The following is a 27,658-nucleotide window of genomic DNA, read 5'->3' as shown; positions in this document are numbered from 1 at the left end:
TCCTGGCTGAAGAGGGATGAAACCCAGAAACCAGTCCTAGGATGCTTGGTTCCAGTCCAGGGAGGACCTGGCTTGGCAGTTTGGGCTGGACTGTTCCCATGGGGCACAGGGTCAAGACTGATTTGCATATGGCTGGGTTCAAACTGGAATGGCATGGTGAGCAAAAAAACTATGGATTTAGGCCCAGATCTCTGTACTGGGGTGAATGTATGACATTGTTCTGCATTCTGTCCATCAACTGTTGTTTATGCATTTGTCACCCCGAGTGGGACGGGTATGCTCAGACGTGAGTCCCGTGCACTCCATGCCACTGGAATCAAGCTAACCTGGCTGAAGAGGGGTGAAACCCCGAAACCGGTCCTAGGATGCTTTGTTCCAGTCCAGGGAGGACCTGGCTTGGAAGTTTGGGCTGGACTGTTCCCATGGGGCACAGGGTCAAGACTGATTTCCATATGGCTGGGTTCAAACTGGAATGGCATGGTGAGCAAAAAAACGATGGATTTAGGCCCAGATCTCTGTACTGGGGTGAATGTATGACATTGTTCTGCATTCTGTCCATCAACTGTTGTTTTTGCATTTGTCACCCTGAGTGGGACGGGTATGCTCAGACGTGAGTCCCGTGCTCTCCATGCCACTGGAATCAAGCTATCCTGGCTGAAGAGGGGTCAAACCCCGAAACCGGTCCTAGGATGCTTGGTTCCAGTCCAGGGAGGACCTGGTTTGGCAGTTCGGGCTGGACTGTTGCCATGGCGCACAGGGTCAAGACTGATTTGCATATGGCTGGGTTCAAACTGGAATGTCATGGTGGGTAAATAAACGATGGATTTAGGCCCAGATCTCTGTACTGGGGTGAATGTATGACATTGTTCTGCATTCTGTCCATCAACTGTTGTTTTTGCATTTGTCACCCCAAGTGGGACGGGTATGCTCAGACGTGAGTCCCGTGCTCTCCATGCCACTGGAATCAAGCTATCCTGGCTGAAGAGGGGTGAAACCCCGAAACTGGTCCTAGGATGCTTGGTTCCAGTCCAGGGTGGACCTGGCTTGGCAGTTCGGGCTGGACTGTTCCCATGGGGCACAGGGTCAAGACTGTTTTGCATATGGCTGGGTTCAAACTGGAATGGCATGGTGAGCAAAAAAACGATGGATTTAGGCCCAGATCTCTGTACTGGCATGAATGTATGACATTGTTCTGCATTCTGTCCATCAACTGTTGTTTTTGCATTTGTCACCCCGAGTGGGACTGGTATGCTCAGCCGTGAGTGCCATGCTCTCCATGCCACTGGAATCAAGCTATCCTGGCTGAAGAGGGGTGAAACCCCGAAACCGGTCCTAGGATGCATGGTTCCAGGCCAGGGAGGACCTGGCTTGGCAGTTCGGGCTGGACTGTTCCCATGGGGCACAGGGTCAAGACTGATTTGCATATGGCTGGGTTCAAACTGGAATGGCATGGTGAGCAAAAAAACGATGGATTTAGGCCCAGATCTCTATTCTGGGATGAATGTATGACATTGTTCTGCATTCTGTCCATCAACTGTTGTTTTTGCATTTGTCACCCCGAGTGGGACGGGTATGCTCAGACGTGAGTCCCGTGCTCTCAATGCCACTGGAATCAAGCTATCCTGGCTGAAGAGGGGTCAAACCCCGAAACAGGTCCTAGGATGCTTGGTTCCAGTCCAGGGAGGACCTGGTTTGGCAGTTCGGGCTGGACTGTTCCCATGGGGCACAGGGTCAAGACTGATTTGCATATGGCTGGGTTCAAACTGGAATGTCATGGTGAGTAAAAAAACGATGGATTTAGGCCCAGATCTCTGTACTGGGGTGAATGTATGACATTGTTCTGCATTCTGTCCATCAACTGTTGTTTTTGCATTTGTCACCCCAAGTGGGACGGGTATGCTCAGACGTGAGTCCCGTGCTCTCCATGCCACTGGAATCAAGCTATCCTGGCTGAAGAGAGGTGAAACCCTGAAACCGGTCCTAGGATGCTTCGTTCCAGGCCAGGGAGGACCTGGCTTGGCAGTTCGGGCTGGACTGTTCCCATGGGGCACAGGGTCAAGACTGATTTGCATATGGCTGGGTTCAAACTGGAATGGCATGGTGAGCAAAAAAACAATGGATTTAGGCCCAGATCTCTGTACTGGGATGAATGTATGACATTGTTCTGCATTCTGTCCATCAACTGTTGTTTTTGCATTTGTCACCCGAGTGGGACGGGTATGCTCAGCCGTGAGTGCCATGCTCTCCATGCCACTGGCATCAAGCTATCCTGGCCGAAGAGGGGTGAAACCCCGAAACCGGTCCTAGGATGCTTGGTTCCAGTCCAGGGAGGACCCAGCTTGGCAGTTCGGGCTGGACTGTTCCCATGGGGCACAGGGTCAAGACTGATTTGCATATGGCTGGGTTCAAACTGGAATGGCATGGTGAGCAAAAAACGATGGATTTAGGCCCAGATCTCTGTACTGGGGTGAATGTATGACATTGTTCTGCATTCTGTCCATCAACTGTTGTTTTTGCATTTGTCACCCCGAGTGGGACTGGTATGATCAGACGTGAGTCCCGTGCTCTCCATGCCACTGGAATCAAGCTATCCTGGCTGAAGAGGGGTGAAACCCCGAAACCGGTCCTAGGATGCTTGGTTCCAGTCCAGGGAGGACCTGGCTTGGCAGTTCGGGCTGGACTGTTCCCATGGGGCACAGGGTCAAGACTGATTTGCATATGGCTGGGTTCAAACTGGAATGGCATGGTGAGCAAAAAAACAATGGATTTAGGCCCAGATCTCTGTACTGGGGTGAATGTATGACATTGTTCTGCATTCTGTCCATCAACTGTTGTTTTTGCATTTGTCACCCTGAGTGGGACGGGTATGCTCAGACGTGAGTCCCGTGCTCTCCATGCCACTGGAATCAAGCTATCCTGGCTGAAGAGGGGTCAAACCCCGAAACCGGTCCTAGGATGCTTGGTTCCAGTCCAGGGAGGACCTGGTTTGGCAGTTCGGGCTGGACTGTTCCCATGGGGCACAGGGTCAAGACTGTTTTGCATATGGCTGGGTTCAAACTGGAATGGCATGGTGAGCAAAAAAACGATGGATATAGGCCCAGATCTCTGTACTGGGATGAATGTATGACATTGTTCTGCATTCTGTCCATCAACTGTTGTTTTTGCATTTGTCATCCCGAGTGGGACAGGTATGCTCAGCCGTGAGTGCCATGCTCTCCATGCCACTGGAATCAAGCTATCCTGGCTGAAGAGGGGTGAAACCCCGAAACCGGTCCTAGGATGCTTGATTCCAGTCCAGGGTGGACCTGGCTTGGCAGTTCGGGCTGGACTGTTCCCATGGGGCACAGGGTCAAGACTGTTTTGCATATGGCTGGGTTCAAACTGGAATGGCATGGTGAGCAAAACAAACGATGGATTTAGGCCCAGATCTCTGTACTGGGATGAATGTATGACATTGTTCTGCATTCTGTCCATCAACTGTTGTTTTTGCATTTGTCATCCCGAGTGGGACGGGTATGCTCAGCCGTGAGTGCCATGCTCTCCATGCCACTGGAATCAAGCTATCCTGGCTGAAGAGGGGTGAAACCCCGAAACCGGTCCTAGGATGCATGGTTCCAGTCCCGGGAGGACCTGGCTTGGCAGTTCGGGCTGGACTGTTCCCATGGGGCACAGGGTCTAGACTGATTTGCATATGGCTGGGTTCAATCTGGAATGGCATGGTGAGCAAAAAACGATGGATTTAGGCCCAGATCTCTGTACTGGGGTGAATGTATGACATTGTTCTGCATTCTGTCCATCAACTGTTGTTTTTGCATTTGTCACCCCGAGTGGGACGGGTATGATCAGACGTGAGTCCCGTGCTCTCCATGCCACTGGAATCAAGCTATCCTGGCTGAAGAGGGGTGAAACCCTGAAACCGGTCCTAGGATGCTTGGTTCCAGTCCAGGGAGGACCTGGCTTGGCAGTTCGGGCTGGACTGTTCCCATGGGGCACAGGGTCAAGACTGATTTGCATATGGCTGGGTTCAAACTGGAATGGCATGGTGAGCAAAAAAACAATGGATTTAGGCCCAGATCTCTGTACTGGGGTGAATATATGACATTGTTCTGCATTCTGTCCATCAACTGTTGCTTTTGCATTTGTCACCCTGAGTGGGACGGGTATGCTCAGACGTGAGTCCCGTGCTCTCCATGCCACTGGAATCAAGCTATCCTGGCTGAAGAGGGGTCAAACCCCGAAACCGGTCCTAGGATGCTTGGTTCCAGTCCAGGGAGGACCTGGTTTGGCAGTTCGGGCTGGACTGTTCCATGGGGCACAGGGTCAAGACTGATTTGCATATGGCTGGGTTCAAACTGGAATGTCATGGTGAGTAAAAAAACGATGGATTTAGGCCCAGATCTCTGTACTGGGGTGAATGTATGACATTGTTCTGCATTCTGTCCATCAACTGTTGTTTTTGCATTTGTCACCCCAAGTGGGACGGGTATGCTCAGACGTGAGTCCCGTGCTCTCCATGCCACTGGAATCAAGCTATCCTGGCTGAAGAGAGGTGAAACCCTGAAACCGGTCCTAGGATGCTTGGTTCCAGGCCAGGGAGGACCTGGCTTGGCAGTTCGGGCTGGACTGTTCCCATGGGGCACAGGGTCAAGACTGATTTGCATATGGCTGGGTTCAAACTGGAATGGCATGGTGAGCAAAAAACAATGGATTTAGGCCCAGATCTCTGTACTGGGGTGAATGTATGACATTGTTCTGCATTCTGTCCATCAACTGTTGTTTTTGCATTTGTCACCCCGAGTGGGACGGGTATGATCAGACGTGAGTCCCGTGCTCTCCATGCCACTGGAATCAAGCTATCCTGGCTGAAGAGGGGTGAAACCCCGAAACCGGTCCTAGGATGCTTGGTTCCAGTCCAGGGAGGACCTGGCTTGGCAGTTCGGGCTGGACTGTTCCCATGGGGCACAGGGTCAAGACTGATTTGCATATGGCTGGGTTCAAACTGGAATGGCATGGTGAGCAAAAAAACAAGGGATTTAGGCCCAGATCTCTGTACTGGGGTGAATGTATGACATTGTTCTGCATTCTGTCCATCAACTGTTGTTTTTGCATTTGTCACCCTGAGTGGGACGGGTATGCTCAGACGTGAGTCCCGTGCTCTCCATGCCACTGGAATCAAGCTATCCTGGCTGAAGAGGGGTCAAACCCCGAAACCGGTCCTAGGATGCTTGGTTCCAGTCCAGGGAGGACCTGGTTTGGCAGTTCGGGCTGGACTGTTGCCATGGCGCACAGGGTCAAGACTGATTTGCATATGGCTGGGTTCAAACTGGAATGTCATGGTGGGTAAATAAACGATGGATTTAGGCCCAGATCTCTGTACTGGGGTGAATGTATGACATTGTTCTGCATTCTGTCCATCAACTGTTGTTTTTGCATTTGTCACCCCAAGTGGGACGGGTATGCTCAGACGTGAGTCCCGTGCTCTCCATGCCACTGGAATCAAGCTATCCTGGCTGAAGAGGGGTGAAACCCCGAAACTGGTCCTAGGATGCTTGGTTCCAGTCCAGGGTGGACCTGGCTTGGCAGTTCGGGCTGGACTGTTCCCATGGGGCACAGGGTCAAGACTGTTTTGCATATGGCTGGGTTCAAACTGGAATGGCATGGTGAGCAAAAAAACGATGGATTTAGGCCCAGATCTCTGTACTGGGATGAATGTATGACATTGTTCTGCATTCTGTCCATCAACTGTTGTTTTTGCATTTGTCACCCCGAGTGGGACTGGTATGCTCAGCCGTGAGTGCCATGCTCTCCATGCCACTGGAATCAAGCTATCCTGGCTGAAGAGGGGTGAAACCCCGAAACCGGTCCTAGGATGCATGGTTCCAGGCCAGGGAGGACCTGGCTTGGCAGTTCGGGCTGGACTGTTCCCATGGGGCACAGGGTCAAGACTGATTTGCATATGGCTGGGTTCAAACTGGAATGGCATGGTGAGCAAAAAAACGATGGATTTAGGCCCAGATCTCTGTACTGGGATGAATGTATGACATTGTTCTGCATTCTGTCCATCAACTGTTGTTTTTGCATTTGTCACCCCGAGTGGGACGGGTATGCTCAGACGTGAGTCCCGTGCTCTCCATGCCACTGGAATCAAGCTATCCTGGCTGAAGAGGGGTCAAACCCCGAAACAGGTCCTAGGATGCTTGGTTCCAGTCCAGGGAGGACCTGGTTTGGCAGTTCGGGCTGGACTGTTCCCATGGGGCACAGGGTCAAGACTGATTTGCATATGGCTGGGTTCAAACTGGAATGTCATGGTGAGTAAAAAAACGATGGATTTAGGCCCAGATCTCTGTACTGGGGTGAATGTATGACATTGTTCTGCATTCTGTCCATCAACTGTTGTTTTTGCATTTGTCACCCCAAGTGGGACGGGTATGCTCAGACGTGAGTCCCGTGCTCTCCATGCCACTGGAATCAAGCTATCCTGGCTGAAGAGAGGTGAAACCCTGAAACCGGTCCTAGGATGCTTCGTTCCAGGCCAGGGAGGACCTGGCTTGGCAGTTCGGGCTGGACTGTTCCCATGGGGCACAGGGTCAAGACTGATTTGCATATGGCTGGGTTCAAACTGGAATGGCATGGTGAGCAAAAAAACAATGGATTTAGGCCCAGATCTCTGTACTGGGATGAATGTATGACATTGTTCTGCATTCTGTCCATCAACTGTTGTTTTTGCATTTGTCACCCGAGTGGGACGGGTATGCTCAGCCGTGAGTGCCATGCTCTCCATGCCACTGGCATCAAGCTATCCTGGCCGAAGAGGGGTGAAACCCCGAAACCGGTCCTAGGATGCTTGGTTCCAGTCCAGGGAGGACCCAGCTTGGCAGTTCGGGCTGGACTGTTCCCATGGGGCACAGGGTCAAGACTGATTTGCATATGGCTGGGTTCAAACTGGAATGGCATGGTGAGCAAAAAACGATGGATTTAGGCCCAGATCTCTGTACTGGGGTGAATGTATGACATTGTTCTGCATTCTGTCCATCAACTGTTGTTTTTGCATTTGTCACCCCGAGTGGGACTGGTATGATCAGACGTGAGTCCCGTGCTCTCCATGCCACTGGAATCAAGCTATCCTGGCTGAAGAGGGGTGAAACCCCGAAACCGGTCCTAGGATGCTTGGTTCCAGTCCAGGGAGGACCTGGCTTGGCAGTTCGGGCTGGACTGTTCCCATGGGGCACAGGGTCAAGACTGATTTGCATATGGCTGGGTTCAAACTGGAATGGCATGGTGAGCAAAAAAACAATGGATTTAGGCCCAGATCTCTGTACTGGGGTGAATGTATGACATTGTTCTGCATTCTGTCCATCAACTGTTGTTTTTGCATTTGTCACCCTGAGTGGGACGGGTATGCTCAGACGTGAGTCCCGTGCTCTCCATGCCACTGGAATCAAGCTATCCTGGCTGAAGAGGGGTCAAACCCCGAAACCGGTCCTAGGATGCTTGGTTCCAGTCCAGGGAGGACCTGGTTTGGCAGTTCGGGGTGGACTGTTGCCATGGCGCACAGGGTCAAGACTGATTTGCATATGGCTGGGTTCAAACTGGAATGTCATGGTGGGTAAATAAACGATGGATTTAGGCCCAGATCTCTGTACTGGGGTGAATGTATGACATTGTTCTGCATTCTGTCCATCAACTGTTGTTTTTGCATTTGTCACCCCAAGTGGGACGGGTATGCTCAGACGTGAGTCCCGTGCTCTCCATGCCACTGGAATCAAGCTATCCTGGCTGAAGAGGGGTGAAACCCCGAAACTGGTCCTAGGATGCTTGGTTCAAGTCCAGGGTGGACCTGGCTTGGCAGTTCGGGCTGGACTGTTCCCATGGGGCACAGGGTCAAGACTGTTTTGCATATGGCTGGGTTCAAACTGGAATGGCATGGTGAGCAAAAAAACGATGGATTTAGGCCCAGATCTCTGTACTGGGATGAATGTATGACATTGTTCTGCATTCTGTCCATCAACTGTTGTTTTTGCATTTGTCACCCCGAGTGGGACGGGTATGCTCAGACGTGAGTCCCGTGCTCTCCATGCCACTGGAATCAAGCTATCCTGGCTGAAGAGAGGTGAAACCCTGAAACCGGTCCTAGGATGCTTGGTTCCAGGCCAGGGAGGACCTGGCTTGGCAGTTCGGGCTGGACTGTTCCCATGGGGCACAGGGTCAAGACTGATTTGCATATGGCTGGGTTCAAACTGGAATGGCATGGTGAGCAAAAAAACGATGGATTTAGGCCCAGATCTCTGTACTGGGATGAATGTATGACATTGTTCTGCATTCTGTCCATCAACTGTTGTTTTTAAATTTGTCACCCCGAGTGGGACGGGTATGCTCAGACGTGAGCCCCGTGCTCTCCATGCCACTGGAATCAAGCTATCCTGGCTGAAGAGGGGTCAAACCCCGAAACCGGTCCTAGGATGCTTGGTTCCAGTCCAGGGAGGACCTGGTTTGGCAGTTCGGGCTGGACTGTTCCCATGGGGCACAGGGTCAAGACTGATTTGCATATGGCTAGGTTCAAACTGGAATGTCATGGTGAGTAAAAAAACGATGGATTTAGGCCCAGATCTCTGTACTGGGGTGAATGTATGACATTGTTCTGCATTCTGTCCATCAACTGTTGTTTTTGCATTTGTCACCCCAAGTGGGACGGGTATGCTCAGACGTGAGTCCCGTGCTCTCCATGCCACTGGAATCAAGCTATCCTGGCTGAATAGAGGTGAAACCCTGAAACCGGTCCTAGGATGCTTGGTTCCAGGCCAGGGAGGACCTGGCTTGGCAGTTCGGGCTGGACTGTTCCCATGGGGCACAGGGTCAAGACTGATTTGCATATGGCTGGGTTCAAACTGGAATGGCATGGTGAGCAAAAAAACGATGGATTTAGGCCCAGATCTCTGTACTGGGATGAATGTATGACATTGTTCTGCATTCTGTCCATCAACTGTTGTTTTTGCATTTGTCACCCCGAGTGGGACGGGTATGCTCAGCCGTGAGTGCCATGCTCTCCATGCCACTGGAATCAAGCTATCCTGGCTGAAGAGGGTTGAAACCCCGAAACCGGTCCTAGGATGCATGGTTCCAGTCCAGGGAGGACCTGGCTTCGCAGTTCGGGCTGGACTGTTCCCATGGGGCACAGGGTCAAGACTGATTTGCATATGGCTGGGTTCAAACTGGAATGGCATGGTGAGCAAAAAACGATGGATTTAGGCCCAGATCTCTGTACTGGGGTGAATGTATGACATTGTTCTGCATTCTGTCCATCAACTGTTGTTTTTGCATTTGTCACCCCGAGTGGGACTGGTATGATCAGACGTGAGTCCCGTGCTCTCCATGCCACTGGAATCAAGCTATCCTGGCTGAAGAGGGGTGAAACCCCGAAACCGGTCCTAGGATGCTTGGTTCCAGTCCAGGGAGGACCTGGCTTGGCAGTTCGGGCTGGACTGTTCCCATGGGGCACAGGGTCAAGACTGATTTGCATATGGCTGGGTTCAAACTGGAATGGCATGGTGAGCAAAAAAACAATGGATTTAGGCCCAGATCTCTGTACTGGGGTGAATGTATGACATTGTTCTGCATTCTGTCCATCAACTGTTGTTTTTGCATTTGTCACCCTGAGTGGGACGGGTATGCTCAGACGTGAGTCCCGTGCTCTCCATGCCACTGGAATCAAGCTATCCTGGCTGAAGAGGGGTCAAACCCCGAAACCGGTCCTAGGATGCTTGGTTCCAGTCCAGGGAGGACCTGGTTTGGCAGTTCGGGCTGGACTGTTGCCATGGCGCACAGGGTCAAGACTGATTTGCATATGGCTGGGTTCAAACTGGAATGTCATGGTGGGTAAATAAACGATGGATTTAGGCCCAGATCTCTGTACTGGGGTGAATGTATGACATTGTTCTGCATTCTGTCCATCAACTGTTGTTTTTGCATTTGTCACCCCAAGTGGGACGGGTATGCTCAGACGTGAGTCCCGTGCTCTCCATGCCACTGGAATCAAGCTATCCTGGCTGAAGAGGGGTGAAACCCCGAAACTGGTCCTAGGATGCTTGGTTCAAGTCCAGGGTGGACCTGGCTTGGCAGTTCGGGCTGGACTGTTCCCATGGGGCACAGGGTCAAGACTGTTTTGCATATGGCTGGGTTCAAACTGGAATGGCATGGTGAGCAAAAAAACGATGGATTTAGGCCCAGATCTCTGTACTGGGATGAATGTATGACATTGTTCTGCATTCTGTCCATCAACTGTTGTTTTTGCATTTGTCACCCCGAGTGGGACGGGTATGCTCAGACGTGAGTCCCGTGCTCTCCATGCCACTGGAATCAAGCTATCCTGGCTGAAGAGAGGTGAAACCCTGAAACCGGTCCTAGGATGCTTGGTTCCAGGCCAGGGAGGACCTGGCTTGGCAGTTCGGGCTGGACTGTTCCCATGGGGCACAGGGTCAAGACTGATTTGCATATGGCTGGGTTCAAACTGGAATGGCATGGTGAGCAAAAAAACGATGGATTTAGGCCCAGATCTCTGTACTGGGATGAATGTATGACATTGTTCTGCATTCTGTCCATCAACTGTTGTTTTTAAATTTGTCACCCCGAGTGGGACGGGTATGCTCAGACGTGAGCCCCGTGCTCTCCATGCCACTGGAATCAAGCTATCCTGGCTGAAGAGGGGTCAAACCCCGAAACCGGTCCTAGGATGCTTGGTTCCAGTCCAGGGAGGACCTGGTTTGGCAGTTCGGGCTGGACTGTTCCCATGGGGCACAGGGTCAAGACTGATTTGCATATGGCTAGGTTCAAACTGGAATGTCATGGTGAGTAAAAAAACGATGGATTTAGGCCCAGATCTCTGTACTGGGGTGAATGTATGACATTGTTCTGCATTCTGTCCATCAACTGTTGTTTTTGCATTTGTCACCCCAAGTGGGACGGGTATGCTCAGACGTGAGTCCCGTGCTCTCCATGCCACTGGAATCAAGCTATCCTGGCTGAATAGAGGTGAAACCCTGAAACCGGTCCTAGGATGCTTGGTTCCAGGCCAGGGAGGACCTGGCTTGGCAGTTCGGGCTGGACTGTTCCCATGGGGCACAGGGTCAAGACTGATTTGCATATGGCTGGGTTCAAACTGGAATGGCATGGTGAGCAAAAAAACGATGGATTTAGGCCCAGATCTCTGTACTGGGATGAATGTATGACATTGTTCTGCATTCTGTCCATCAACTGTTGTTTTTGCATTTGTCACCCCGAGTGGGACGGGTATGCTCAGCCGTGAGTGCCATGCTCTCCATGCCACTGGAATCAAGCTATCGTGGCTGAAGAGGGTTGAAACCCCGAAACCGGTCCTAGGATGCATGGTTCCAGTCCAGGGAGGACCTGGCTTCGCAGTTCGGGCTGGACTGTTCCCATGGGGCACAGGGTCAAGACTGATTTGCATATGGCTGGGTTCAAACTGGAATGGCATGGTGAGCAAAAAACGATGGATTTAGGCCGAGATCTCTGTACTGGGGTGAATGTATGACATTGTTCTGCATTCTGTCCATCAACTGTTGTTTTTGCATTTGTCACCCCGAGTGGGACGGGTATGCTCAGACGTGAGTCCCGTGCTCTCCATGCCACTGGAATCAAGCTATCCTGGCTGAAGAGGGGTGAAACCCCGAAACGGGTCCTAGGATGCTTTGTTTCCGTCCAGGGAGGACCTGGCTTGGCAGTTCGGGTTGGACTGTTCCCATGGGGCACAGGGTCAAGACTGATTTGCATATGGCTGGGTTCAAACTGGAATGGCATGGTGAGCAAAAAAACGATGGATTTAGGCCCAGATCTCTGTACTGGGGTGAATGTATGACATTGTTCTGCATTCTGTCCATCAACTGATGTTTTTGCATTTGTCACCCTGAGTGGGACGGGTATGCTCAGACATGAGTCCCGTGCTCTCCATGTCACTGGAATCAAGCTATCCTGGCTGAAGAGGGGTGAAACTCCGAAACCGGTCCTAGGATGCTTGGTTCCAGTCCAGGGAGGACCTGGCTTGGCAGTTCGGGCTGGACTCTTCCCATGGGGCACAGGGTGAAGACTGATTTGCATATGGCTGGGTTCAAACTGGAATGGCATGGTGAGCAAAAAAACGATGGATTTAGACTCAGATCTCTGTACTGGGGTGAATGTATGACATTGTTCTGCATTCTGTCCATCAACTGTTGTTTTTGCATTTGTCACCCCGAGTGGGACGGGTATGCTCAGACGTGAGTCCCGTGCTCTCCATGCCACTGGAATCAAGCTATCCTGGCTGAAGAGGGATGAAACCCAGAAACCAGTCCTAGGATGCTTGGTTCCAGTCCAGGGAGGACCTGGCTTGGCAGTTTGGGCTGGACTGTTCCCATGGGGCACAGGGTCAAGACTGATTTGCATATGGCTGGGTTCAAACTGGAATGGCATGGTGGGTAAATAAACGATGGATTTAGGCCCAGATCTCTGTACTGGGGTGAATGTATGACATTGTTCTGCATTCTGTCCATCAACTGTTGTTTTTGCATTTGTCACCCCAAGTGGGACGGGTATGCTCAGACGTGAGTCCCGTGCTCTCCATGCCACTGGAATCAAGCTATCCTGGCTGAAGAGGGGTGAAACCCCGAAACTGGTCCTAGGATGCTTGGTTCCAGTCCAGGGTGGACCTGGCTTGGCAGTTCGGGCTAGACTGTTCCCATGGGGCACAGGGTCAAGACTGTTTTGCATATGGCTGGGTTCAAACTGGAATGGCATGGTGAGCAAAAAAACGATGGATTTAGGCCCAGATCTCTGTACTGGGATGAATGTATGACATTGTTCTGCATTCTGTCCATCAACTGTTGTTTTTGCATTTGTCACCCCGAGTGGGACTGGTATGCTCAGCCGTGAGTGCCATGCTCTCCATGCCACTGGAATCAAGCTATCCTGGCTGAAGAGGGGTGAAACCCCGAAACCGGTCCTAGGATGCATGGTTCCAGGCCAGGGAGGACCTGGCTTGGCAGTTCGGGCTGGACTGTTCCCATGGGGCACAGGGTCAAGACTGATTTGCATATGGCTGGGTTCAAACTGGAATGGCATGGTGAGCAAAAAAACGATGGATTTAGGCCCAGATCTCTGTACTGGGATGAATGTATGACATTGTTCTGCATTCTGTCCATCAACTGTTGTTTTTGCATTTGTCACCCCGAGTGGGACGGGTATGCTCAGACGTGAGTCCCGTGCTCTCCATGCCACTGGAATCAAGCTATCCTGGCTGAAGAGGGGTCAAACCCCGAAACAGGTCCTAGGATGCTTGGTTCCAGTCCAGGGAGGACCTGGTTTGGCAGTTCGGGCTGGACTGTTCCCATGGGGCACAGGGTCAAGACTGATTTGCATATGGCTGGGTTCAAACTGGAATGTCATGGTGAGTAAAAAAACGATGGATTTAGGCCCAGATCTCTGTACTGGGGTGAATGTATGACATTGTTCTGCATTCTGTCCATCAACTGTTGTTTTTGCATTTGTCACCCCAAGTGGGACGGGTATGCTCAGACGTGAGTCCCGTGCTCTCCATGCCACTGGAATCAAGCTATCCTGGCTGAAGAGAGGTGAAACCCTGAAACCGGTCCTAGGATGCTTCGTTCCAGGCCAGGGAGGACCTGGCTTGGCAGTTCGGGCTGGACTGTTCCCATGGGGCACAGGGTCAAGACTGATTTGCATATGGCTGGGTTCAAACTGGAATGGCATGGTGAGCAAAAAAACAATGGATTTAGGCCCAGATCTCTGTACTGGGATGAATGTATGACATTGTTCTGCATTCTGTCCATCAACTGTTGTTTTTGCATTTGTCACCCGAGTGGGACGGGTATGCTCAGCCGTGAGTGCCATGCTCTCCATGCCACTGGCATCAAGCTATCCTGGCCGAAGAGGGGTGAAACCCCGAAACCGGTCCTAGGATGCTTGGTTCCAGTCCAGGGAGGACCCAGCTTGGCAGTTCGGGCTGGACTGTTCCCATGGGGCACAGGGTCAAGACTGATTTGCATATGGCTGGGTTCAAACTGGAATGGCATGGTGAGCAAAAAACGATGGATTTAGGCCCAGATCTCTGTACTGGGGTGAATGTATGACATTGTTCTGCATTCTGTCCATCAACTGTTGTTTTTGCATTTGTCACCCCGAGTGGGACTGGTATGATCAGACGTGAGTCCCGTGCTCTCCATGCCACTGGAATCAAGCTATCCTGGCTGAAGAGGGGTGAAACCCCGAAACCGGTCCTAGGATGCTTGGTTCCAGTCCAGGGAGGACCTGGCTTGGCAGTTCGGGCTGGACTGTTCCCATGGGGCACAGGGTCAAGACTGATTTGCATATGGCTGGGTTCAAACTGGAATGGCATGGTGAGCAAAAAAACAATGGATTTAGGCCCAGATCTCTGTACTGGGGTGAATGTATGACATTGTTCTGCATTCTGTCCATCAACTGTTGTTTTTGCATTTGTCACCCTGAGTGGGACGGGTATGCTCAGACGTGAGTCCCGTGCTCTCCATGCCACTGGAATCAAGCTATCCTGGCTGAAGAGGGGTCAAACCCCGAAACCAGTCCTAGGATGCTTGGTTCCAGTCCAGGGAGGACCTGGTTTGGCAGTTCGGGCTGGACTGTTGCCATGGCGCACAGGGTCAAGACTGATTTGCATATGGCTGGGTTCAAACTGGAATGTCATGGTGGGTAAATAAACGATGGATTTAGGCCCAGATCTCTGTACTGGGGTGAATGTATGACATTGTTCTGCATTCTGTCCATCAACTGTTGTTTTTGCATTTGTCACCCCAAGTGGGACGGGTATGCTCAGACGTGAGTCCCGTGCTCTCCATGCCACTGGAATCAAGCTATCCTGGCTGAAGAGGGGTGAAACCCCGAAACTGGTCCTAGGATGCTTGGTTCCAGTCCAGGGTGGACCTGGCTTGGCAGTTCGGGCTGGACTGTTCCCATGGGGCACAGGGTCAAGACTGTTTTGCATATGGCTGGGTTCAAACTGGAATGGCATGGTGAGCAAAAAAACGATGGATTTAGGCCCAGATCTCTGTACTGGGATGAATGTATGACATTGTTCTGCATTCTGTCCATCAACTGTTGTTTTTGCATTTGTCACCCCGAGTGGGACGGGTATGCTCAGACGTGAGTCCCGTGCTCTCCATGCCACTGGAATCAAGCTATCCTGGCTGAAGAGAGGTGAAACCCTGAAACCGGTCCTAGGATGCTTGGTTCCAGGCCAGGGAGGACCTGGCTTGGCAGTTCGGGCTGGACTGTTCCCATGGGGCACAGGGTCAAGACTGATTTGCATATGGCTGGGTTCAAACTGGAATGGCATGGTGAGCAAAAAACGATGGATTTAGGCCCAGATCTCTGTACTGGGATGAATGTATGACATTGTTCTGCATTCTGTCCATCAACTGTTGTTTTTAAATTTGTCACCCCGAGTGGGATGGGTATGCTCAGACGTGAGCCCCGTGCTCTCCATGCCACTGGAATCAAGCTATCCTGGCTGAAGAGGGGTCAAACCCCGAAACCGGTCCTAGGATGCTTGGTTCCAGTCCAGGGAGGACCTGGTTTGGCAGTTCGGGCTGGACTGTTCCCATGGGGCACAGGGTCAAGACTGATTTGCATATGGCTAGGTTCAAACTGGAATGTCATGGTGAGTAAAAAAACGATGGATTTAGGCCCAGATCTCTGTACTGGGGTGAATGTATGACATTGTTCTGCATTCTGTCCATCAACTGTTGTTTTTGCATTTGTCACCCCAAGTGGGACGGGTATGCTCAGACGTGAGTCCCGTGCTCTCCATGCCACTGGAATCAAGCTATCCTGGCTGAATAGAGGTGAAACCCTGAAACCGGTCCTAGGATGCTTGGTTCCAGGCCAGGGAGGACCTGGCTTGGCAGTTCGGGCTGGACTGTTCCCATGGGGCACAGGGTCAAGACTGATTTGCATATGGCTGGGTTCAAACTGGAATGGCATGGTGAGCAAAAAAACGATGGATTTAGGCCCAGATCTCTGTACTGGGATGAATGTATGACATTGTTCTGCATTCTGTCCATCAACTGTTGTTTTTGCATTTGTCACCCCGAGTGGGACGGGTATGCTCAGCCGTGAGTGCCATCCTCTCCATGCCACTGGAATCAAGCTATCCTGGCTGAAGAGGGTTGAAACCCCGAAACCGGTCCTAGGATGCATGGTTCCAGTCCAGGGAGGACCTGGCTTCGCAGTTCGGGCTGGACTGTTCCCATGGGGCACAGGGTCAAGACTGATTTGCATATGGCTGGGTTCAAACTGGAATGGCATGGTGAGCAAAAAACGATGGATTTAGGCCGAGATCTCTGTACTGGGGTGAATGTATGACATTGTTCTGCATTCTGTCCATCAACTGTTGTTTTTGCATTTGTCACCCCGAGTGGGACGGGTATGCTCAGACGTGAGTCCCGTGCTCTCCATGCCACTGGAATCAAGCTATCCTGGCTGAAGAGGGGTGAAACCCCGAAACGGGTCCTAGGATGCTTTGTTTCCGTCCAGGGAGGACCTGGCTTGGCAGTTCGGGTTGGACTGTTCTCATGGGGCACAGGGTCAAGACTGATTTGCATATGGCTGGGTTCAAACTGGAATGGCATGGTGAGCAAAAAAACGATGGATTTAGGCCCAGATCTCTGTACTGGGGTGAATGTATGACATTGTTCTGCATTCTGTCCATCAACTGATGTTTTTGCATTTGTCACCCTGAGTGGGACGGGTATGCTCAGACATGAGTCCCGTGCTCTCCATGTCACTGGAATCAAGCTATCCTGGCTGAAGAGGGGTGAAACTCCGAAACCGGTCCTAGGATGCTTGGTTCCAGTCCAGGGAGGACCTGGCTTGGCAGTTCGGGCTGGACTCTTCCCATGGGGCACAGGGTGAAGACTGATTTGCATATGGCTGGGTTCAAACTGGAATGGCATGGTGAGCAAAAAAACGATGGATTTAGACTCAGATCTCTGTACTGGGGTGAATGTATGACATTGTTCTGCATTCTGTCCATCAACTGTTGTTTTTGCATTTGTCACCCCGAGTGGGACGGGTATGCTCAGACGTGAGTCCCGTGCTCTCCATGCCACTGGAATCAAGCTATCCTGGCTGAAGAGGGATGAAACCCAGAAACCAGTCCTAGGATGCTTGGTTCCAGTCCAGGGAGGACCTGGCTTGGCAGTTTGGGCTGGACTGTTCCCATGGGGCACAGGGTCAAGACTGATTTGCATATGGCTGGGTTCAAACTGGAATGGCATGGTGAGCAAAAAAACTATGGATTTAGGCCCAGATCTCTGTACTGGGGTGAATGTATGACATTGTTCTGCATTCTGTCCATCAACTGTTGTTTATGCATTTGTCACCCCGAGTGGGACGGGTATGCTCAGACGTGAGTCCCGTGCACTCCATGCCACTGGAATCAAGCTAACCTGGCTGAAGAGGGGTGAAACCCCGAAACCGGTCCTAGGATGCTTTGTTCCAGTCCAGGGAGGACCTGGCTTGGAAGTTTGGGCTGGACTGTTCCCATGGGGCACAGGGTCAAGACTGATTTCCATATGGCTGGGTTCAAACTGGAATGGCATGGTGAGCAAAAAAACGATGGATTTAGGCCCAGATCTCTGTACTGAGGTGAATGTATGAAATTGTTCTGCATTCTGTCCATCAACTGTTGTTTTTGCATTTGTCACCCCGAGTGGGACGGGTATGCTCAGCCGTGAGTCCTGTGCTCTCCATGCCACTGGAATCAAGATATCCTGGCTGAAGAGGGGTGAAACCCCGAAACCGGTCCTAGGATGCTTGGTTCCAGTCCAGGGAGGACCTGGCTTGGCAGTTCGGGCTGGACTGTTCCCATGGGGCACAGGGTCAAGACTGATTTGCATATGGCTGGGTTCAAACTGGAATGGCATGGTGAGCAAAAAAACGATGGATTTAGGCCCAGATCTCTGTACTGGGGTGAATGTATGACATTGTTCTGCATTCTGTCCATCAACTGTTGTTTTTGCATTTGTCACCCCGAGTGGGGCAGGTATGCTCAGACGTGAGTCCCGTGCTCTCCATGCCACTGGAATCAAGCTATCCTGGCTGAAGAGGAGTGAAACCCCGAATCCAGTCCTAGGATACTTGGTTCCAGTCCAGGGAGGACCTGGCTTGGCAGTTCGGGCTGGACTGTTCCCATAGGGCACAGGGTCAAAACTGATTTGCATATGGCTGGGTTCAAACTGGAATGGCATGGTGAGCAAAAAAAACGATGGATTTAGGCCCATATCTCTGTACTGGGGTGAATGTATGACATTGTTCTGCATTCTGTCCATCAACTGTTGTTTTTGCATTTGACTCTTCTCGGCCTTTGACACAGTTAACAGATCTAAGATCTGGGAGATACTGGCAAGGATGGGACATGATCTAGCCATCATTAGCTTGTTGCAGAGGATGCTCTGGGATTGTCAAATCAGGGTCAGGTTTGGTATGAGGGCAAATTCTCTGCTGAAATTAATTCCTCCTGTTGGGTCAGACAGGGGTGCATGATGTCCCCCTTATTGTTTCTTATTTACATCAACAACCTTGAATTGAGCTTGTGCAAAGTAGGGAATGATCTCTCCAAAGTGATGTCAAGGGCCCTGTCTGTTGTATTGTATGTCAATGATGTTGCCCTTATCTCAAAAACATTGTGGTTTACAATGTCTTTTAGCAAAAACCAAAGGAAATGATGGACGTAGTGTTGAACATTGCAAGCACTCACCCCCAGTCAACTGATCTGGGTTTAATCCATCACCGTTCTTTAGCCCACTCTGCCACCCCAGTTCAGACATGGCCATATGCAAATCAGTCTGACCCTGTGCCTCATGGGAACAGTCCAGCCCGAACTGCCAAGCCAAGTCTTCCCTGGACCGGAAACACGCTTCCTAGGACAATGTCTTTTAGACTATTTTTTACAGTTTTATGGTGAGGGGGCTTGATTTACTAACCAATCTCAGTCAATCCTTCACTATAAGTATAGGTCCAAAAAATGTTAAAACTCAAACGTTCTAACTGGGTGGTACAGAAATTCAAAAGGCCAAGACTTTTAATTATTAGGCATCCCTCTTGACTATAATTTAACTTGTCACAGTCTATTTTACATCCAATAGGGCTAACTAGTGCCAAAGAGCTGTGAAGGCGATAATCACCTTTGCACACAAGCTAGGGCATAATAAAAGTGCTGGCCCACTAGAGAAGGTCTAGAACATGTTCCTAAGAAGACTTCTTGTAGTTCCCCAAGCCACCCCCTCTTTTATCTGCCAATCCAAAGTGGGTCTGTTCCCCCTGGAGGACAGGATTAAGTTGGATCCTCTTTTACTCTGGGGAATAATTTGGGGGAAAAATGTGTCTTCACTTTCAAAAGATGTACTGGAATATTGCCTTTCACTAGATCTTGCTTTGGCAATCTCCTGTATCAATAAATTTAAAGGGAGGTTTATGGATCTGGGTGTTGCAGATCTATACCTCAAACTGAGAGATAGAAACCCAATTGTGATGTCCTTGGTGAAAGAGGCATGCAGGGAAAGACAATGTAGCCTCCAGGAGGCACGTTTTGACAAATTAAGCAGTAGTGCCAAATATAAGTCCATCAAAACGTTGCTGGATTGCGAATTTTTAATGATTTCAATCTTTGATGCAAAAAGTAGGTTCTTGCTTACTAGGTTTTGTTTTAATTTTCTTCATTTATTAGTAGCCGTTCTCAAGGATGTTGACTGCAGTATAACCTTGCCAAATTACCCTTGTGATGAATCCTCAGAGCAAATCACCACACACTCTTCTCTCTTTTATCAGTTATATTCTCAACCCCGGAAGTGCTTACTGAGACCAATTCTTTGTTCATCCAACATTCGGTTTCATAGAGAAGCGTTGTTTTATTTGCAAAAACTGTGTGAGTTAGATCTCTATATAGCAGTGTTAAACTTTGTTCACTGTGCAATAAGGATAAGAAACCTATAAGTGGCTGTGTGATGTACTTTTTTGATATCTGAACTTTTGTGGTCCTATGAAATGGAACCGACTCATTTTTAACCATGTTTTTTAATGCAGTTTTATGACTGTACTGTTTTATTCTGTGCTTTTATGGCTTTAGATAAGCTGAATAAAGAACAATTGTCTGACTGACTCTGCAAACTTTACCAGTGCTAACGTGCTTGTGCTCTTCTTTAAGCATGATACAATTCTCTTTCTCCCAATTGGCACATTTAATTTACTTGGACCTGCAACTAGGCCTGCCTGAGCCCTGCTGGCCTCTGCTGCAGCGAGTTCATGATCCCTAGGAGGTGCCTCTAAGGTCCTGCACCCTTGGGGTGGCACCGTTGACTCCTCTTAGAAGAAAAGGAGAAATCCTTATGTTTTGGGCTCTTTTCAACTGTGAATTGGCCCGTTAGCGTCAAGATCTTGTCAACCGCACTGACTGCCAAAGCAAAACTAATGAACCTGCATCTTCACACTACAGCGACTACCAGTGACAACTGACAACATGAGATCTGCACTTAGCGATGCAGCATAAACATCCTGCGATGACCGCCAATGAGAAGCTCCAGCAAACACCATCCACGATGCCTGAAAGGATCTTCATGCTGCAGTGATGACCGGCCCACTTTGCCCGCTAAAGCAACGACCATGCTCAATGCTCTCCCTGCTCCTCAAGAGCCCCTCCACTACAAACTGGACTCTTCATGCTGGACTTTAGAAGATAACATTTTCAGCAAGACTTTACTGGTTCCTGTATCCAGCTCATGCTCCATCATGGTGGCCAGAACTTGTGACTTTCACCCAGACTCGCATGACCAGATCACCGCGAGTGGACTATATGCTTTCAGGCGTTATACTTACTTAAATGTTTGAAATTGCAGATTCTCTAGATCTACTGAATAGATTTTTTAAATGTTTTGATGTCACATAATGTATTACATTTTACTCTATTTTTCTAACTTGGTTTGGAATTTGTCTTGTGTTATGTTTTTACTTTATTACGGTTTGTGTGCTGCATAAATACTTGACACATTTCCTCTAAGTTAAGCCTGATTGCTTTTGTTCTAAGCTATCAGGGGATTAAGGACAGTTTAATTTAGTGACTTTGATAGTTCACCCTGACAAAGATTGTAGTTGTTGCTTGTGAAGGGCTCACACCCCCTTTCAACCATCATCCCGATTTCTCACAAGGAACACCAGAAGAGCGATGGTGATGTCCAGTTGCCTTGCCTTCAACATTGAGACAACCACTCATCACTGGCACCTGCTCACGTCAACCATGAGCAGAGTTATCAGACAGCTCCAGGCTGCTGACGTGCTTCCGGGACTTCTGTATAACGAGACCAGCGAGTAAGGCAGATCACCAAGTCGCAGAGTACCTGGGGAACTTGCTATGACTATAGGGCTACGGTGCTGAAGCACATTGATTTTGAAAGCCACAAAGACTGTATATTATTTGTTATGTGACTTATCTCACTTTGTGTTTCCATATAAATGCTACCTTTTTTATAAAACCAATTATCTGGCTAAACATGCAAATGTTGTGTTTTCGGCTGATGTCAACCTTGCACTTACCTCTCCTCGAGAATCCTTGGACTGCTTGTCCTGCACTACTACTGAGAGTCAAGTACTGAAGGGTGGCCCAGGCTTTCAGGGTCCAGTAGGTCGGGCCCTTAGCCATCAGGAGCAAAAAGCCTCAACCCCCTGCCCCCCACGGTTGAGCCCAGTTTCGCCTGCTTAACCCATGGCCTTTTGAAAGGAATTCTGACATATAGCATGCTAGGTTTTATGCCACCTATGCTAGGTTTTTATGCCTGGTGGTAGCTATTATTTTTTATGTGCTGTGTGGACTTTTATGATTTTTAATTTTCTGTCTGAAATAAAACGCACTGCAAATGTGACAAGTTTAAAATAAAATGTAAAGGCATCTTTGTTTGCTCTTTCACCTTTGGAAATTCAGCATGGTTATTTTGTGGGTCCTGCAGCACCCAACACCCCCCCCCTACATTCAGCGACTATGGGTTTGTAACAGACTCACATAAGGTTGTGGGCATCCACCACCCACAAAAAGTTTATTTTCCAGACTTCTGCTCCTTGTGAGTATATGTTTGAACTGATATTCAAACAAAGACAAAATAAAATGTAGATTCATTGTCTAGGGTCTCTTGATTTTTTAGGATTTCTTGTGAAATAACTTGTTATCTCCTGTTTCTCCAATTGTGTAATCAATTTGAACCACCTTCAATTTTGGGTTGAGTGCGTACTAAGGTAAATATTGCCTTTACATTTATGGATTTCTGCTAAAAAAAGATCGGCATACTATAGAAATTTCTGTAATTAAAAATGGCCATTTTTACTTTTCCTGTTTTGGAAATTATCCTAGCCCGTAAACGGGCTTTGCATTCATTTAATTTCGAATGATTTATTTAATGTATGGCGTTTATATAAAGCTTTCGTCGAAAAAATATGTCACAGAAACGGTTGCTGCTAAGCTAAATGGCAGTTTTTATATGAATAAATATGACATGCTTTCTATGCATGGAATACACCCAATTATTTGAGTTTTTTCCAAAAATGTTGATTCAAAAAAACAGAAGTGCTTCTGAGAGGAAATCAAGCCTCACCGGCGGCAAAGGTACTATGGTAAGGTACTTACTTCTTACAAGGACGTTAGCAAATGACGTGGCCTGTCCACAGCAGTTTGTTATCTCCACGCTGTAATCAGCGGAATCATCCAAGGAGCATCTAGGAACATAGAGAAAATATAATATCTAGGTCTCTGTTGGGGAATCATTTTCAGACACAGTAGAAATTCATGAGATTAAATTGTAGAGAGTTCACAATGTGACCAGCTTGAGTTCATTCATGCATACCATCTTCTTACAGATCTCTCTTACAATTTCTCCCCCTCATCCCATACATATCCATATATATCCAGCCATATCCTATCTTTTGAAATCTCCCTGTTTCTCTATACATCTATATAAATCCTCCATTTTCTTCTGCCTTACTCAGCAATTTAAAGCTTTTATTCGTATAGTCGACAAATTCAGTAAAAATCACCATACAGCATCACTGTATAGCCCAGGGGAGTGACATGCCCACTCCATGTTTCCTGTATATTCAATTAATGTAAATGTATATGCAGGCAATATAAATAACACTCATGAAGAGGCAACTGTTATCCTGAATTAATTGGAGTTTCTTAGGCCCTCCTGAGCCTACTCTCAGCAAACGTAAAACAGCCCATGTCTGCCTGTAGCTCTAAAACTGGTGCACAACATTTGGCAATGTAATAGATTTACTTCACTGGATTGATTTATTCTGGAATTAATAAGAATACCATTTGTTGTAGGGAACTTGCACTGCTTTTGGTTCCTTGAATGCAGAGATTGCAATTATTTGAATATTTTCAAGACCACAATGTGATTTTGGAAACACACGTTGACAATTCATTCCTTATTGTCATTGATAGTATGCCTAATCTATACCGTTAATCAAATGTTAACCCTTGTCGAAGCTCACACCGGGTGGGGTGATTGTCTTATGGTTTATACTTTCTCAGTAAAAACTATGCATTTGTTGGACAACATAAACATCAGAACTGTGCAAGACTGATTCTACGCACAACATCAGGATATGTTGGCCTTAGTCCTGCTAGCTCACAGTGCACCATCTGTACCCCTAACCGGGAAAGGAAACAGGTAGAATATGCAACCTCAGAACATGACAACTCTGAATCCCCAAGAAAATTGTGATAACAAATGTAGAACCATTTCGCTTTGTTACTCATGCATACCCAAATAGATACACAAGAAATACACAACATGACGTTTCAATATTTATCGAAGCATTGTGATGCTTCAGTAAAATATGTGTGCTGCAATAACCAATAGAAGGAAACTGAATAGTGTCATCAGCAATATAAGAGTGGTGAAGAAGATGAATAATTCAACCATCGTGCTGTTTACAGAGAATATATGCAAGCATATAAATACTGTTATGTTTTGCTCCTACCTAGCCCTAGCTCTCCTATTGTGCCTAGGGTGGGCGAATCTGGCAAAACCCTGTAGGATGATCTAACTCCCCCGTTACCTATGGGTAAGTTTAGTCAGGAAGACCGTCTTGGTGTAGAGATGGGCTTTATCGCCCACATGAGGTAAACAGGAATCAACCGGGCTGGAATTGCAGCATGTGATGACCTCTCGAGCCAGCTAAATGCCCCCGCTAATTAAACAAGGGACTGATGTTGTTTATATAATAAACATTAGGCCTGGGCGGTAAATTCCGTTCCGCTCGCGGAATTTGCGGAATTTAGGTAATTTCGCGTTCCGCGGAGAACGCGAAATTGCCCAAAATTCTGCTTTCCGCGGCTTCGCGGAATTTTTGCTTGTTCGCGATCTCAAACTGCGTGTTCACGAGATATTTTCCCCCGAGCACGCAAACAGAGGTTGCGAACAGGAAAAAAGCATCGCGAACAAGCAATTCCGCGTGTTCGCGGAATTTCTGCGTGTTCGCGGAGATTTTAAACCATTTCGCGGAGATTTGCGTAACGCGACTTCGCAAATTCCGCCCACCCCTAATAAACATCACCCGGGTTACCATGCCGAAGTCCTAGTCTGGCAGCTATTGTTGATTCTATTGTGATAGCGCAGTCGCTGAACGGACAATAATAAACAACATTTTGCTTTCATATTAACACGTCAAGGAAAACACCACATGGGCTTTGTATCACCATAACGCCTTCACCAGATTTCAATGCTGAGGCAACCATCACCATATACAACAATTGTAATGTTCTCATCAAATCTTTTTTATTGCAATCTAGAGAGGTTTGACAACACTTTCATGAAGATCAAAAACACAATGTCCAACTATGTCCCCATCTCCTCTCAAAGTCAAAGTCCCTCCCCCCACTCAGGAACTGAAACACATGCACCATCCCGTACCTCCTCTATTCTATCTCCTATGCTACCTCATGTCCCCACCAGTCTTTGCAAGACAGGAACGGTCACTGAAGGACCCATTTCACTCTCTCCTAAGGATGATTCCTGCCCTTCTACCATTCTCCACTTATTGGAGCGGTGCAGGCCCTTAGCTCATAGAAGGCCAAGAAATGATAACCACTGCCCGAGTTTGGTCAACAGCTTCAACCTGGAGACTTTACGTGCAAAACCTTACCGACCACTGAAGTCTCTGACTCGCTAGAATGGACCTCCCAACAGAAAAGATTGTCCATTGATGTCGCAGCTATTAGTCCGCTTCCTATCCATCATCCTATCACCACTCACAGCAGTCTCTCTCCTAGTTCGCCATGGCCGGTCTTTCCTTCCCCCACCACCAGTGGTCCCTCTGGGTTGTGGACTTTCCCCGACACCCCAGTGAGCACACACTCTTCGTCCGCCCCAAGGCCACACTACATTCCCACCCATAATGATGAACCCTCTTAGATGGAGGACAAACTTACAGATCTTAGTCGAGACCTTCAGTTAGTTAAAGCCAATCTCCAGAACCTTATATAATCACCTGTCTTAAATTGACCTCTCTGGATAATAGAACCCCTCACTCTAATCATTTCAGCCCAATCTCTATGGTACGACCTAACTTTTCTAATCATGTCTCACTCTCAACGATCAACGAGAATTCAACAAACCCACTTGTGAGATCTCAACCCCTCCAATACTACCTCCAGACCCCAGAGGGTTACAGAACACCTCTCTGATGCTGACATACACTCCCTTCTGATATCATATACCAATACACACAAGGATTCAACACCCTCGCAGAGCATCATCCAGGCTATTCCCTTCAAGCTGCATAGAGAACTCAAGTGCAAAAACAACAATTGATGGACAGAATGCAGAACAATGTCATACATTCACCCCAGTACAGAGATCTGGGCCTAAATCCATCGTTTTTTTGCTCACCATGCCATTCCAGTTTGAACCCAGCCATATGCAAATCAGTCTTGACCCTGTGCCCCATGGGAACAGTCCAGCCCGAACTGCCAAGCTAGGTCCTCCCTGGACTGGAAACAAGCATCCTAGGACCGGTTTCGGGCTTTCAGCCCTCGTCAGCCAGGATAGCTTGATTCCAGTGGCATGGAGAGCAAGGGACTCACGTCTGAGCATACCCTTCCCACTCGGGGTGACAAATGCAAAAACAACAATTGATGGACAGAATGCAGAACAATGTCATACATTCACCCCAGTACAGAGATCTGGGCCTAAATCCATCGTTTTTTTGCTCACCATGCCATTCCAGTTTGAACCCAGCCATATGCAAATCAGTCTTGACCCTGTGCCCCATGGGAACAGTCCAGCCCGAACTGCCAAGCCAGGTCCTCCCTGGACTGGAAACAAGCATCCTAGGACCGGTTTCGGACTTTCAGCCCTCGTCAGCCAGGATAGCTTGATTCCAGTGGCATGGAGAGCAAGGGACTCACGTCTGAGCATACCCTTCCCACTCGGGGTGACAAATGCAAAAACAACAATTGATGGACAGAATGCAGAACAATGTCATACATTCACCCCAGTACAGAGATCTGGGCCTAAATCCATCGTTTTTTTGCTCACCATGCCATTCCAGTTTGAACCCAGCCATATGCAAATCAGTCTTGACCCTGTGCCCCATGGGAACAGTCCAGCCCGAACTGCCAAGCCAGGTCCTCCCTGGACTGGAAACAAGCATCCTAGGACCGGTTTCGGGCTTTCAGCCCTCGTCAGCCAGGATAGCTTGATTCCAGTGGCATGGAGAGCAAGGGACTCACGTCTGAGCATACCCTTCCCACTCGGGGTGACAAATGCAAAAACAACAATTGATGGACAGAATGCAGAACAATGTCATACATTCACCCCAGTACAGAGATCTGGGCCTAAATCCATCGTTTTTTTGCTCACCATGCCATTCCAGTTTGAACCCAGCCATATGCAAATCAGTCTTGACCCTGTGCCCCATGGGAACAGTCCAGCCCGAACTGCCAAGCCAGGTCCTCCCTGGACTGGAAACAAGCATCCTAGGACCGGTTTCGGGCTTTCAGCCCTCGTCAGCCAGGATAGCTTGATTCCAGTGGCATGGAGAGCAAGGGACTCACGTCTGAGCATACCCTTCCCACTCGGGGTGACAAATGCAAAAACAACAATTGATGGACAGAATGCAGAACAATGTCATACATTCACCCCAGTACAGAGATCTGGGCCTAAATCCATCGTTTTTTTGCTCACCATGCCATTCCAGTTTGAACCCAGCCATATGCAAATCAGTCTTGACCCTGTGCCCCATGGGAACAGTCCAGCCCGAACTGCCAAGCCAGGTCCTCCCTGGACTGGAAACAAGCATCCTAGGACCGGTTTCGGGCTTTCAGCCCTCGTCAGCCAGGATAGCTTGATTCCAGTGGCATGGAGAGCAAGGGACTCACGTCTGAGCATACCCTTCCCACTCGGGGTGACAAATGCAAAAACAACAATTGATGGACAGAATGCAGAACAATGTCATACATTCACCCCAGTACAGAGATCTGGGCCTAAATCCATCGTTTTTTTGCTCACCATGCCATTCCAGTTTGAACCCAGCCATATGCAAATCAGTCTTGACCCTGTGCCCCATGGGA

The 27,658-nt window shown here is 48.9% G+C and overlaps 1 protein-coding gene across 1 annotated transcript in view; it reads right to left on the bottom strand.

The window, feature by feature from the left end:
• The window catches only part of MYOM3 (myomesin 3), a 508,088-nt gene that overhangs the window by 283,983 nt on the left and 196,447 nt on the right, over positions 1-27,658 (bottom strand). Inside the window, exon 7 of the mRNA XM_085647857.1 lies at positions 22,706-22,794. Coding sequence (XP_085503983.1) covers positions 22,706-22,794 — 89 coding nt within the window. The remainder of the gene's footprint in view (positions 1-22,705; positions 22,795-27,658) is intronic.

This window comes from Triturus cristatus, chromosome 3_2, assembly GCF_964204655.1.
Source record: "Triturus cristatus chromosome 3_2, aTriCri1.1, whole genome shotgun sequence".
Lineage (NCBI taxonomy): Eukaryota > Metazoa > Chordata > Amphibia > Caudata > Salamandridae > Triturus > Triturus cristatus.
This window is presented reverse-complemented; position numbering and strand designations above follow the sequence as displayed.